The following is a 13,127-nucleotide window of genomic DNA, read 5'->3' on the forward strand; positions in this document are numbered from 1 at the left end:
CCATTATAAAATAAAAAAGTTAATTTAAATTAGTATAATTGATAAAAAAACAAAAAGTTAATCTTTTAATTTTGAAAAATTTATAGTAACTTTTTAACATAGCAACTAATTTTTATTACTATTAATTAAATAATTTAATATTTCAATTATTAATTATTATTTACAAATTCAATAAAAAATTAATAAACAATTATAATTATAATAGTGGTTATAAATAAAAATAAAAAATTAATCTTTTAATTTGAAATTTTTTTATCTTTTATACTTTATGTTTATTGATTTAACTATTTTATTAATTAATTAATTAAATTATTTAATATTTTAATTTTAAGAGATACACACAGATTCAATAAGATTAATAAAATAATTTTAAATTTAGTAAAAATATATAGAAATATATGAGGTGATATTGTTCGTTTCATAAATATTACTTTGACACTCTTCCACCATTAGGTAAAAATTTAAATATAATAAATAAAAATTTAAAATTAAAAGAATAATTTTATTAAATGAAATAAATTTATGCAAGTGATATATTTCAATTAAGATGTGTAATTTTATATACTGATTGAGTAAAAATTCGTGGAATCATATTATTCATTTGTGTGAATAATGCTTGCATATACCCCTTTCTACCTTTTTTTAAAAATTAATAATTTTACTTGCTGTCTAAGTTGGGACGACTTTTGTTCTTTCTTTTCTTTGGCCACTAATAATTTTTTTTTTCCTTTTTTCTTCCCCTTCTATTGTCACGGCTTTTATTTCCTTTCTTTTTTTCTTTATTTTTGCCCGTGACTTATGTTCTTTAGGCCGTACTTTAGTCTTTTGACGCTAATGACAACACTTGTGGTGAAGGCACCCGGTTACTCAACCCAAAAACATCGTATTTCGGTCTTTTGACGCGGATGACAACACTTGTGGTGAAGGCACCTGGTTACTCAACCAAAAAACGTTTTACCTAAAGTGCTTCGTATACTCATGGATCTAGTCACCGTTTTACGTGAATAACAATATTTGTGATGAAGTTACCCAGTTACTAAGTGACCTAAACCAGTGGACTAGATGTAGTCTTCTTTTTTCTTGCTATTCTTTCTTCCTTTTTTTTTTTTTTTGCTTCATGGTAAGGGGAAGGGCCTTTAAATTTTTCAAAATGATGCATGTCCCATATTAAGCATATAAGGATCAATCCGGTGGCATTTTGGCAAGTAAATATGATTTCACAATAACTCCTATGATTGAGTGGAAGCAGAGACATTCCAACTCTATTTCAAAGCAATTCAAAATGCATGAAATTAGGCTTCAACTACTCCACATTTACTCAAAGCAACAATCACATACTGTAAGTGCACATTCATGTCTCAATCTTATGCTTCCTAACTCACATTTATTCGTCAAATTACCAACTATCATTCTCGATAAACTCAAAAAATAAAGTAGTAGTTTGATAATATAATAGAAGACAAATAAAAACTTAAAATGGTGGAATTCTTTACATTTGAAATAGTTTGTTGGGTCCTTCAAATGAAAATTGGATGAGTACTTCCATGTTATTTTAATTGAACCAAGAGTCTAACCCCAAAATGCTAAACAAACATATTGACATTCCGACAATCAAATATGTCTCACAAAACTTGGTATACCATAAAGGGCAAGACATATTGTTTACTTGGATGAGATCACACTGAAGTACATATAAACAAAAAAGGATAAGATACAACCACAATAGTAAATCAATTAGAAAACCACTGAAAAACCATCCAAGGAATATTTTTCAAAAGAACAAACTTGCTAGATCTAAAGAAAAGTACCTTGGCACTATGGTACAAATGATGAATATCAAGATATCAAGATTTCAAGATAACAATACATGCACATAAAAGAAAACATGTCTAATGAATAAAATGAAAAGTGGAAGCCAAGAAAACTTTTTACCACCATTATCACTTTGCAAAGACTTTTTTACTTTCTTTAATCATCATCTGTTTCGTTGTTTCCAAAGTCCCAGCCACCAACACAGCTGTATCATTCCTCCTCGTTGCCACCTCATACATATTCCCTTGGTAGCTACCATGCATGAAGACAAATAGATAAGGTCCTCAACTTAAACTACTATATGTTCATAAGAGGAATTATTGTATTGCGTGTCATTCAGTCATTGGGGAATTTGAATAAATAAATTACAAACAAGGTTTACTTCTAAAGCCTTGATGATTCCCTCAAGCTCTATCGCCTTCTGCGACCATTCCTCCGAACTTCCCTTATACAAGTCCACAAGCTTGCTCACATATTTAGTCGAAGAACATTCAAATACAAACCAACTATCAAATGCATAGACATGGCAACATGTATGCATGTAAAAGATAAATCACCAATGTAATGCTTAAAAAAGATAAGTTAGAAGGCCATCATATTACTAAGAAGAATATGAAATATAAACACACACACCCCAAACAACAGACAAACAAAAGAAAAGCGAGAGACTTTTAAACAAGACCTTTGAGTTTTGTTATGCTTTATTATGATAATCGCCATACTTTACACAAAATCACAGAATAGGTCAGGTCAAACCTTACTCAAGCATTAAATCATGAAGTCACCACTACAAGGTGTAGATAAAGAAACAAAAACAACGATAAAAGAAGGATATTGATATGTCAAGGTCAGAAATCCTGAGCAAGTTGCAAAAACAAATGAATTAAAAAAGATATAAATAATAGAATTTTGGCAATGAACTCCTACAGAAGCAACTGGAGAAAGATCCAGAGATATTGTTTGCCTGAAAATGCAACTAGAAATGAATAGTGGAGAGAACACCAATTTCAAATGTCAAGGGGCCACATAGAAACGTGCCTAAGCAAATCATAAAAGCGAGCATGCACAAAATGTAGAAAGCAATCCATATTCCATATATGTTCTTTCTACTCCTTAATAGTCTTTATTCATTTTGAAGGGCAATATGAAGAAAGAAAGAGAACACAATGAGTGCACATATAACTTTTCAACACTTTGCCTCACCAAATTTTCTTCACCTGGATCTGAATAGATCATATAAAATCCAGAATTTAGTTTGCATAATTACTTGATAATGAGGTATTCCAAAGACCTAATGAAATGATATATCTACCAACTAATCCTCAAACCAAAGATGAGGTTGAACAGATTCCTCCTCCATGGATTTATCAAGCTCCTACCAAAGTAGAAGGATACATCATAGATTCACTATAGTAATTTGCAAGTGGATATACATGTACTATTTCTGAAGACAAATTCTGCAGTGATAAGATTAAATCCAGAAATACATATAAGTGAGCGAAGCAGCAGTAATCAGACTTACATTATTAGGATCCGCAGAGCAATCAATCTTGTATATAACTTTCTGAAGCTTTTCATTCTTTATTAAATCACGGATTTCATTTGATGAACTGCAGAGAATCAGAAAACGAAGAATGACCATAGAAATAAATTAGTTTATGGGACCATTTGACTTAGTAATATACAAGAATGATAATGTGAAAAACATGGTAATTATCCAGACAATTAAGAAGAGATTGTCTAAACTCAAAAATGTCTCCGCCAAAACAGGCAACACATATCGATTAAATGACATGAGAAATGGTGATTGACACCCTCAGAGAAATACTGCTGGATGCAGAACTTTGACATAAAATGATGGTTGTGGTATGCAGTTCTAGTAAAATATAAATTCCCTGTTCTGGAATCATGTTACTCGAATCTCCATTATTTAAAATGGCCTGTAACAGAGTTGGGTGACAGGATTACCATATTAAATTATAGGTCATCCAAGATCCTTTCCTCCTACCTGCATACATTTAGGAATCTGCTTTCCCAATCACCACTATCCTCTCGCAGCTCAACCAAGCAAGTTTTTCAAACACCACAATCTTCTCTTCTCCAACTCAAAATCATGTCCATCTAAGCTTCACCCAATTACACACCATGTACATTTGTTCAATTGGACATATCAATTAATGATATTTATATTCAAACTTTTATGTCTGAAGTGCACACAAACTTCCAAAGGAACCGACCAGCGTGAATTGCATACAACCACATGCTAGACCTACGTATAAAATCTTGACATAAACCACAAAACGTAGAGATGCATAAATGTCGGACATCCAATTGAAATGATATATCTACCAACTAATCTCCTCAAACCAAAGATAAGGTTAAACAGAAACAAAGAATTTGCCAAGTGTGAAGACTTACTACCTTCTCTTATTCCTGCTACCTTCGCCGCTGCTCCTCACGTTCGCGGCCATCCTGCGGGCGCTCCATCGTCTCTCCTTCATCGAGGCTACAAAAACCCCCCCAGATTGGTCCTCTTCTCCTTCACTCCCTCTCTGCAAATCTGCGATGGTTTTAAGGGTTTCCTCTGTAATTTTTGGGCGAGAACAAAAGCGAAAATGAAGGTGAGAAGAAAAGGAAGAGAGCTGATTTTGAGGGTTTTCATCGGTGGGGGAGGCCATTGTATTTCTTTGTCTCTACAGTTGGAGTGGGAGTGGGGGATTTTTACCAGTTGAGAGCGGGATTTTTTACCAGTTGAGAGCGGGGTTTTTACCAGTAATAATATTTTTGCATTTTCTTTAATTATTTTTTCTTTCATAAAAAATTTAGATTTATCTTTCAAATGTAAAGAAATATTGCAATTCTAATTATAAATTCATTGAAAATTTCTATTTTAAGTGCTCATTTGGTTTGGGTTGATATTGGTTATGTGATTAAATAGATTAGATCTTATTTCTGGTGAAAATGTGATTTTATTTAACTAGCACTGTGGGCAAATTGTGAAGTTGAAAGGCAAGAAGACGTGTCGGGCATACCGTGCTAGATCAAGGCAAGATGTCGGCATACAAATGGGCCTCAGACTTAAGATGCAATCCTACTCGGGTGAGGCATAGAAGATGGCCACGAAGAAGGCATGCTCCAAGGATGCACCGAGTGAGCATTGGGCATGAGACGGGCATTATCGGCGCATGCGGAGCGCCGTAATGCCGAGATGGAGCGAGGATGCTCCTTGCCATCGAGGAATGCATTGGTAGGTTTCGAGATTTTGGGCGAGACGCATGACGACAGACTAGCTAGTTGGGACCAGTCGCTAAGAGACGCTAAAGCGTGCGTGCTGAGAGCTTAGGCGAACGTGGGCAATTTGGATAGGCGTGCGCATGGGAACGCGGTGCCGCACAAGGATGCGTTCAAATGTCGTGGTAGCGAGCTTCATTATTGAAGACACGCGACGGACAGTCGGTAAACTCGTAGATGTGCGAAGCGTAGTCGAAGGTTGAGTATAACCTGAAACACCGCACGGGCAAAAAATATATTTCACTGCGAGACAAAAGAGTCCGCCCATGACACATGGTGAGGGTGGACAGTGATTGGATAGACTACTAATTTCCTGGCTTTGTACGTACTTGATCTTGTAGCACCATGATTAACTACGTGAGAATCACAAATCACAATACCACGCTCTTTAGGCCAATAAATAAACCAAACTACATTTTAATAAACCAAGCAATGCGAAGGAAATCAAAATCTTGTACTAATTTCTTGAAACAATTCTCCCTCTTACTTAACTTATTTAAAAGAGACAGAGGTCAGCCTCACTATTCAAGGGGCTATAGGTCTTTATTTATAGAATATAATAATTAAATATCAAAATACCAATTAAGTATATAAAATTCAAATTTAAATATCTATATTAATATGTATGGCCCAAAAACACTTGGCCTAAGAGAAGATTCAAACCCCAAATCAGGCACACTAGCCCATGATGAGGACAGCTTGTTGGAAGACTACCCAGCTCGGCCCAAGAGGGAAGCCTAGTTTAAGGATTACCATACCACGGGCTTACCATCCAAGCCTAGCCTAGGAGAAGGGAGGCGCCCCCAAAGCTTAGGACTTCTTGACTTAGAAGAACTCTTAATAGAGTAGGAGTCATCTCCCAAGCAAAAACATGTTGATCAAGCTAAGGATAAGATGGAATCGTGCCTTACCTATGGGTTTCTTGCCCTTTTCCTCGGGATACAGGTAAGGTGTTGAGTCCCCACGAAGGGGGATGCCTTCTCTATAAATACAGACAGCATCCCCCAATGGAGACACCTTCTAGAATCTGAAAACTGCTTTGCGCTTCTTGCTGCAACTCTCGATCCGCATTGGACCATGCTAAAATCGCACACATCAATTGGCACCGTTTGTGGGAGTTAGAGTAAAATACATGAGTTACCATGGAAACCCCCAACCACCCTAACAAGCAAAGGGCCGTGAGAGATACCCAACAACAATCAACTTTTGTAGGTCGTTGTAGGAGCCTCCCCAGCCCCAATTGGAGGAGGACCTGCGAGATTTGCCACGTCGATACCACCCCCAGAGTAGTGGACCCTTTGGTTAATCCTCCAAGACGAAGCACTTCTTGAAACACCACTTAAGGAGAGCTTTTACTAGCTTTGTTGGGTGCAATTCAACAAGTGGTCGCAACAGCAATTCGGGAGCAGATGATAGTGCTGGTTCCTGCCCGCTCAGCCCCTGTTTAGAAGTAAACATCCCTGAAGAGGAGTAGAAGGAGGCCTACTCGAAGGAGACATCCCTATATCCAGGACCCCACTGATTGAGAGCTGATTGAGAGACAAGAGCTCCCTCCAGTGGCTCCCTAGGAGGTCCCCAGGCAATGGTGGCACAACTGGAATGCCTCCAAAAGGGTCTCTAAGATGTATAACACCAGATAGTACGGCCCCCAAAGACGAGCAGCAGGGTGTTCCCTTCACGACATAGTGGTGGAGGACGAACTCCCAGTGAATTGTCATACCCCCGCTATTGCTGAGTATGATGGGACGACTGACCCTCAAGAGCATCTCTCACATTTTGAGAATGTGGTTCTTTTGCATAGGTACATGGACGGAATCAACTATTGTGTTTTTGTCACCATCTTCGCCAGAGGCGCACAAGAAAGTTTCAATCAATTACCCGTTGGAGCGACAAGAAGTTTTCAAGAATTCTAGTCTCTTTTTCTGCACTAATTCGCTAGCAATCGGAAGTTTTGGAAGATGGATCTCAGTCTTTTTGCCATACGCTAAAAAGACAATGAACTATTGAACGAGTATCTGCAAAGATTCAATGCTGCAGCTTTGGAGATGCTCTCCACCACTCAAGAGGTGAAGGTTAGTGCTTTCTCACAAGGACTCCTGGATGGAGACTTCTTCAAATCCCTAGCTAAAAAACCTATTTCCAAGTTCGACGCCCTCCTGGACCATGCAGCAAAGTATATCAACATGGAGTACACCTAAGCTGCCAAGAAAAAGAGTCATGGGGAGAAGAGGAAAGAAGTTCGGGAGGAGGCCCCCTTCAAGAAGCCTCGGACTAATTTTCGGGACAAGAAGGCACCCTTCGAAAGGGTCAGTGCAGTTTACACCCCCTTAACGGTTCCTATAACCCAAGCCCTCATAGTAGTCGAAGAAAAGAGCTTGCTAGCTCGCCCCCGATCATGAAGAGAGCAGCCTCAACATCCTAAGTCTGACAAATTCTGTCCTTTTCATAATGATTACGGCAACACCATTAAAGAGTGCTGACATCTAAAGAATGAGACTGAGAGGCTCATCCAAAATGAATATCTGCAAGAGTACATTTGTTGGAAAAAGGCCCAAGGAGCAGGACCGTACCGTAAACAACAATCAACCCCCTTGCCTACAGATAAGAAGGCAAACGGCTGGAAATGGGTGTACAAAGTCAAGTTGAGGGCTGATGGTAGCATCAATTAGTATAAGGTGTGTTTGGTTGCGAAAGATTTGAATCAGGTAGAAGGTGTGGACTACACTGAAAGTTTTTCTCCGGTGGCCAAAGCGGTGACTATAAAGATATTTTTTGCTATAACTACTGCCCATAGTTGGCCTATTCAATAGTTGGAAATAAATGACATGTTTCTGCAGGGGCATCATGATGAAGATGTTTACATGACTCCGCAAGAAGGGTATGCAGTAGCTCCTAGATGGTATGTAAATTGGAAAGGTCACTGTATGGTTTAAAGTAGGTCTCACGTCAATGGAATATTGAGTTTACACAAAAGCTTCAGGACTATGGGTTTACACAGTCAACACATGATTATTGTTTGTTTCCCAAGCACACGAAGTTTGGTCTCCTGGCTCTACTCATTTATGTGGATGACATATTATTGTCTGGTCCTTGTTTATTTGATATTCATGCGGTGAAGGAATATCTACATGACTTATTCACCATTAAGGATTTGGGATATGCACGTTACTTCCTTGGCCGCAAGATTACTCATAGTTCGTTTGGCACTTTTGTGCTTCAAACTAAATACATCCATGATATCATCAAAAACACTGGTTTACTTCATTCCAAAGTTGTCCCTACGCCCTTTCCTCAAGGGCTCAAACTTGCAGTTGATTGTGGTGCTTTAATGTAACGTCCTAATGCATATCGCAAACTTGTTGCCAGGCTGTTGTACTTGAACTTCACTAGACCTAATATGTCCTATTGTGTTTAGCAGCTAAGCCAATTTCTCAGCCACCCTTGTGAAGATCATTGGACTACCACCCTTCATGTCGTCAAGTATCTAAAAGAATGCCCTTCTCAGGGTCTGTTTCTTCCTTCCTCCAACACTTTTGAGCTACGTGGTTATTGTGACTTTAATTGGGCAATGTGCACTGACTCCAGACACTCCCTAACTGGCTTCTGCATTTTTCTTGGTCCAGCACTTATATCCTGGAAAAAGAAGAAGCAGTCAACCGTTTCCTGTTGGACAGCAGAGCCAGAATGTCATAGCATGGTTGCTCTTGTATGTGCACTTCGCTAGGTCTCTTATATTCTGACTGGTTTTGTAATCTCTTTATCTTTTCCTATTTCCCTGTTATGCGACAACAAAGCCGCCTTACATATCACGGCAAACCTGGTTTTTCACGAGCGTACGAAACATATTGAATTGGACTGCCACCTCCTATGCTTACAAGGAAGGGTTCATTGCACCCTCCTATGTTGGAAGTGATGATGTTTTTACAAAGATAGTTCCTCTTAAACTTTTCAGTTCATTAGTATCCAAGTTGGGACTAGGGGGACTGGTTTCTCTTGTCCCAGTCCCACTTGTGGGGGGCTGTTGAATATTCACGTGCAGAAACAGCCATGAAACCTCCTACAGATGATTGCAGTTACAACGTTATGATGATGGACAAGGGGTAGCTCAACTTGAAGCAACTGGGAAACTTGTGTTTCCTCTTTACGCATTTTTTTTGTCTTACGATTTTGTTAGTCAAGTTGTTAGCAGTGTTGTTTATTATGTTTTTAATTAATTTATTAATTAGAATTAGCTGAGAATTAATTATGCCTATGGCGGTGTTTAGACTCTGTATTTAAAGGGATTTTCCCTTCATTTTCACATTATTAAAAACACAAATTTCGATAAACTCATGGATTCTCTCTCAATTTTCCTCTCAATTGTTACCTACATCATTTTGATCTGTTTCAACACTCTCTCTCTCTATATAGATTATTGATTCCAACATACACGAGTTCTTTATGAAAAATAAATTTTATTAAATTATGCTAAAATATGTTTTTGTGTGCACGCATAGATATTTAATGAATTTATCCTCCAACTTTTCAAAACTTTTATTCGTAAATAAAAAAGTTCGAAAAAAAGATATTTCAATACTGGCTTTTTTATTAAAATAATTAAAAATAAAATAAACAATTCTACTTTTTCAATTATAACAAAAACAAAATAAGTCATGGATAAATTGCATATTTATTTATTTTTTAAAATAAAATTGCTCAATCAACGACTTTGATCCATGGATAGAGTCCACGACTCTTTTTTTTTATAAAAAAAATACACTCAAACTATCCACTACACTTTTTTTAATTTTTTAATTTTAGATTAAATAATAATATAAATATTAATTTATTAATTTTAATTATTTATTAATCAATAATTATAACCAATTAAGTATGTGATACCCCCTAAACTTTTCATGAACTAAGCCTACAAGCAACGCACATCAGCCCAGTTGGCTACGAGCCCAGCTAACCATCAGTAGGGAGATAAGGCCCACAAGCTTACCTCCTACATTACTGAACTGACAGGTTAAAAAATAAACTTATTTCAACCAGACACATCATCATATAGCTAGACGAACACATTACATAGCTTGTCAACATATCAAGACACGTCAACCTAATATATAATATTAAGTATCTTAATATTTATATTTATAACAAAATTATGATTAATACATATTTAATTTACTATAATTATTGCTTAATAAATAATTTATAACAAATTCATTAATATTATATTGTTAATTAATCTAAAATCAGATAAAAAAAGGTGTCGTGGACTCTATCCAAGAGTCGAATTCACGGATAGATTCCACAGCAATTTTTTTAAAAATAAAATAAAATAGGAATAAATTACACTCTCATCCCCTTAAATTTGGTGTAATTATACGTAAATTTTTTATAATTTGAGAAATTACATCTTGCACCCCTGAAGTTTGCTTCTGTCTAATAAATAAGTCCTTCCGTTAGTCTAAATTCACCAAACTTGCTAATATTAACAAAAAGAAAATCAGAAAAAAATCTATATTAAACCCCAGTTGACTTATTACAAACTTACTGCAAGTCAAATAATATTTTTATGATTAAATCACTCTCGTACATCTTTACGCCTTAATGCATGTGAAGATGTATATCTTCATCGTTATAAGGGTAGTTTAGTCCACTTGCAATAAATCAGTAACTAGTCTTTCGAGGATAAATATTAATTTTGGTGGAATGGTATGTGTTCTAGAATTGCACCCTACATTGTGTCTAATTTGGTTTTTAATTTTTAAGTTATTTGTGACTAATAAAGTATTATAAAAGTTGAATATAATTTTGAATAAATAAAAACGAACAAAGGGAGAATAAATAATTAAATAAAACTATTCGCATTGGACAGGATAAATTATAAAAAAACAAAATTACTTGAACTCTGATTATATTTAGCTACATTTTCAAATTTGAATTTTTGGGGAAAAAAAAAATAAAGAATCATGCGGATGGTGGTTAATTTAGGGGTTTAATACAATTTACCTTTCTGTAATATTATAAATGAACAAATTATTCTTTCCATTAAAAAAAATAATAGCAATTTACCTCCCCGTAAAAACACAAGATGGTAAATTCCTGTATTTTTAAAAATACAGAGATGTTATTTACTATTTCTTTTCTTTCCATAGGGAGGTAATTTGTTCATTTGCGATATTAAAATGGTGTTGTTTGCACTTTTCCCCTAACTTAGTTGTCAAAATTGATATTGCGTAACCAAAATATAATTCAAATACCACCAATGTATGGAGGTTGGTCTATTTTAATAGTAGTTATTGGTTAGATATATATTTTTGTGGTGAGCTGAGCAGCTTCCTACCTGCCTTCCTCTATAGCCTAAACTTTCTAACTAGTTGAATTGTAAGGTGGTACAGTTGGATGAATGTTCTATGCACAATTTTTTTGTTGTTTACATTACTATTTATCTGGTGCGTCTGTCTTTCGCTCACCCCATTCACTTTGACATTGGTGAATGTGTATTGATTATTGATGATTGAATTATATAATATAATTATAATTAGTTTCTTTAAATAAAATCTAAAAAATCAAATTAAAACTCAAGCACAATTAAATTTTCAAATTTTTAAATCATTCTACCCCCCTTGATTTCAATTTACCACCAAACAAAAAAATGAGGATAAATTAAAACGATCTCCTCTGAGATTTGACATAATTGAAAATATTTTTTTATTATTTGAAAACTATGAATATCCCCTAGTGTTTGATGAAATTATGCAATTTTTAGATGGATGTATGAAATTAACAATTATGTCCTTATAGTATTTTTTTTCTTTTCTTTAAAAAAATAAAAATTTGTAAAGAAATTGGACTATGTGGATGAAAAAATTATAAAAAAAAAAATCCACTCAACCAATAAAATAATTAAAAAAATTAAAAAGGAATAAAAATACTAAACCTTCAACGTCGCGTGGGGGCAGAGCAGGCAAAGGTTGGGAGAATACTTCAACAGGGTTCTGATGGAAATACAAATGCAGAAAGTCCAAAATTTCTCAATTTCCTGAATTTTTCGAGTTTGAACTAAGAAGTTATACATTAGTATTCAATTGTATACATGGGTATCATAACATGAAGCACCAACCAAAAATCCAAAATAAGCAATATTCGAGATTTCTCATTTATTTTATGGAACATAAATATCAGGAAGATTCTCTTAATCTGGCTATACTGGTTGGCAGAAAGCAATGTCCGAGCATGACGGAAACTAGCTTCTATCTTTAACTCCATGTCTACACCACTTAAACAAGAGGCCAAAACACCAAGCTCATCACAGAATTGCTGAGCAAGTTTTAAGAGTCCCCTGGGGAAGTCAAAAACCAAAGACACAGTGAGCTATCTCTATGAAGTATGTACCCATTGGATAATAAATAGGGTAAATTACATCCGAACCCCCTAGGTTTGTGTTAATTATAAATGCATCCATGTTATATTAAAAATTACAATTACCCTAATGTGAGGTTTATTTTGTCTTACATGTAACTCACCCTCTAGGGTTCCATCTAGTGACCGGTCACATATCTAAAGTCATCTTCGAGTCGATGGATAGAGAAAGAGACAAGGATGAACTCAGCTAGCGATAATGGTCAGAATGTGAGTGAATTGGTAAGAAATAGGAGAAACAAGAGTGAGGGTTTGTTCAGAAGAACATCAGTCTGACGGTATTTCAGCACCAATTCTTGAGTTGATATGTCACTAAGAGTTGTTTTATCTTTTCAAATGATATGTTTTCTTTTCAATTTTCCTTTTCTAGCGGATATAATGCACTATAATAAATATTGAAGGTACTGTAAGGTCTGTACCTATGTAAGTCACACTCATGTAGCACCTGCAGCTTCACTAGCAGTATTCTGGACCTTGAAACACACATAAACTTATTTTCTGCTATTCTCATAGCAGCAAAAGCATCTGTCAATATTGCAAACATAGAATGGAACATATGGAATTAATTTCAAAAGAGTCCGATTAATTTCATTAAATTAAATTAATTTTTAGAG

At 35.5% G+C, this 13,127-nt stretch overlaps 1 protein-coding gene across 8 annotated transcripts; it reads right to left on the reverse strand.

Moving 5' to 3' along the window:
• Window positions 1–1,707: 1,707 nt before the first annotated feature.
• Window positions 1,708–4,556, reverse strand: LOC105179987 (uncharacterized). 8 transcript variants are annotated; one of them, XR_849441.3, is made up of 4 exons: window positions 4,234–4,548; window positions 3,335–3,422; window positions 2,195–2,252; window positions 1,708–2,064 (listed from the first exon to the last, which is right to left on the reverse strand). XR_849441.3 is itself a non-coding variant. In XM_088878199.1 (4 exons), the coding sequence occupies exons 1-4, from the start codon at window positions 4,488–4,490 to the stop codon at window positions 2,044–2,046; spliced, it is 432 nt and encodes a 143-aa protein (XP_088734325.1). In that variant the 5' UTR covers window positions 4,491–4,556; the 3' UTR covers window positions 1,708–2,043. The 8 variants fall into 8 exon arrangements, 7 of the variants coding, with proteins under 7 accessions (XP_088734325.1, XP_088734324.1, XP_020547169.1 ...); XM_088878199.1 differs by having other exon boundaries at window positions 2,195–2,257; window positions 4,231–4,556; XM_088878198.1 differs by having other exon boundaries at window positions 2,195–2,275; window positions 4,231–4,556.
• Between the last annotated feature and the right edge of the window lie 8,571 nt (window positions 4,557–13,127).

Source organism: Sesamum indicum, linkage group LG3 (assembly GCF_026168435.1).
Source record: "Sesamum indicum cultivar Baizhima isolate 11 linkage group LG3, ASM2616843v1, whole genome shotgun sequence".
Taxonomy (NCBI): Eukaryota; Viridiplantae; Streptophyta; class Magnoliopsida; order Lamiales; family Pedaliaceae; genus Sesamum; species Sesamum indicum.

Excerpts from the sequence above, each read along its gene's own strand:
- LOC105179987 (XM_088878198.1), bottom strand. The coding sequence starts at position 4,490 with ATGGCCTCCCCCACCGATGAAAACCCTCAAAATCAGCTCTCTTCCTTT. Across the intron at positions 2,276-3,334 it reads GCTCTGCGGATCCTAATAAT|CTTGTGGACTTGTATAAGGG; the intron begins GTAAGTCTGATT and ends TATGTGAGCAAG. Across the intron at positions 2,065-2,194 it reads GAATCATCAAGGCTTTAGAA|CTACCAAGGGAATATGTATG; the intron begins GTAAACCTTGTT and ends CATGCATGGTAG.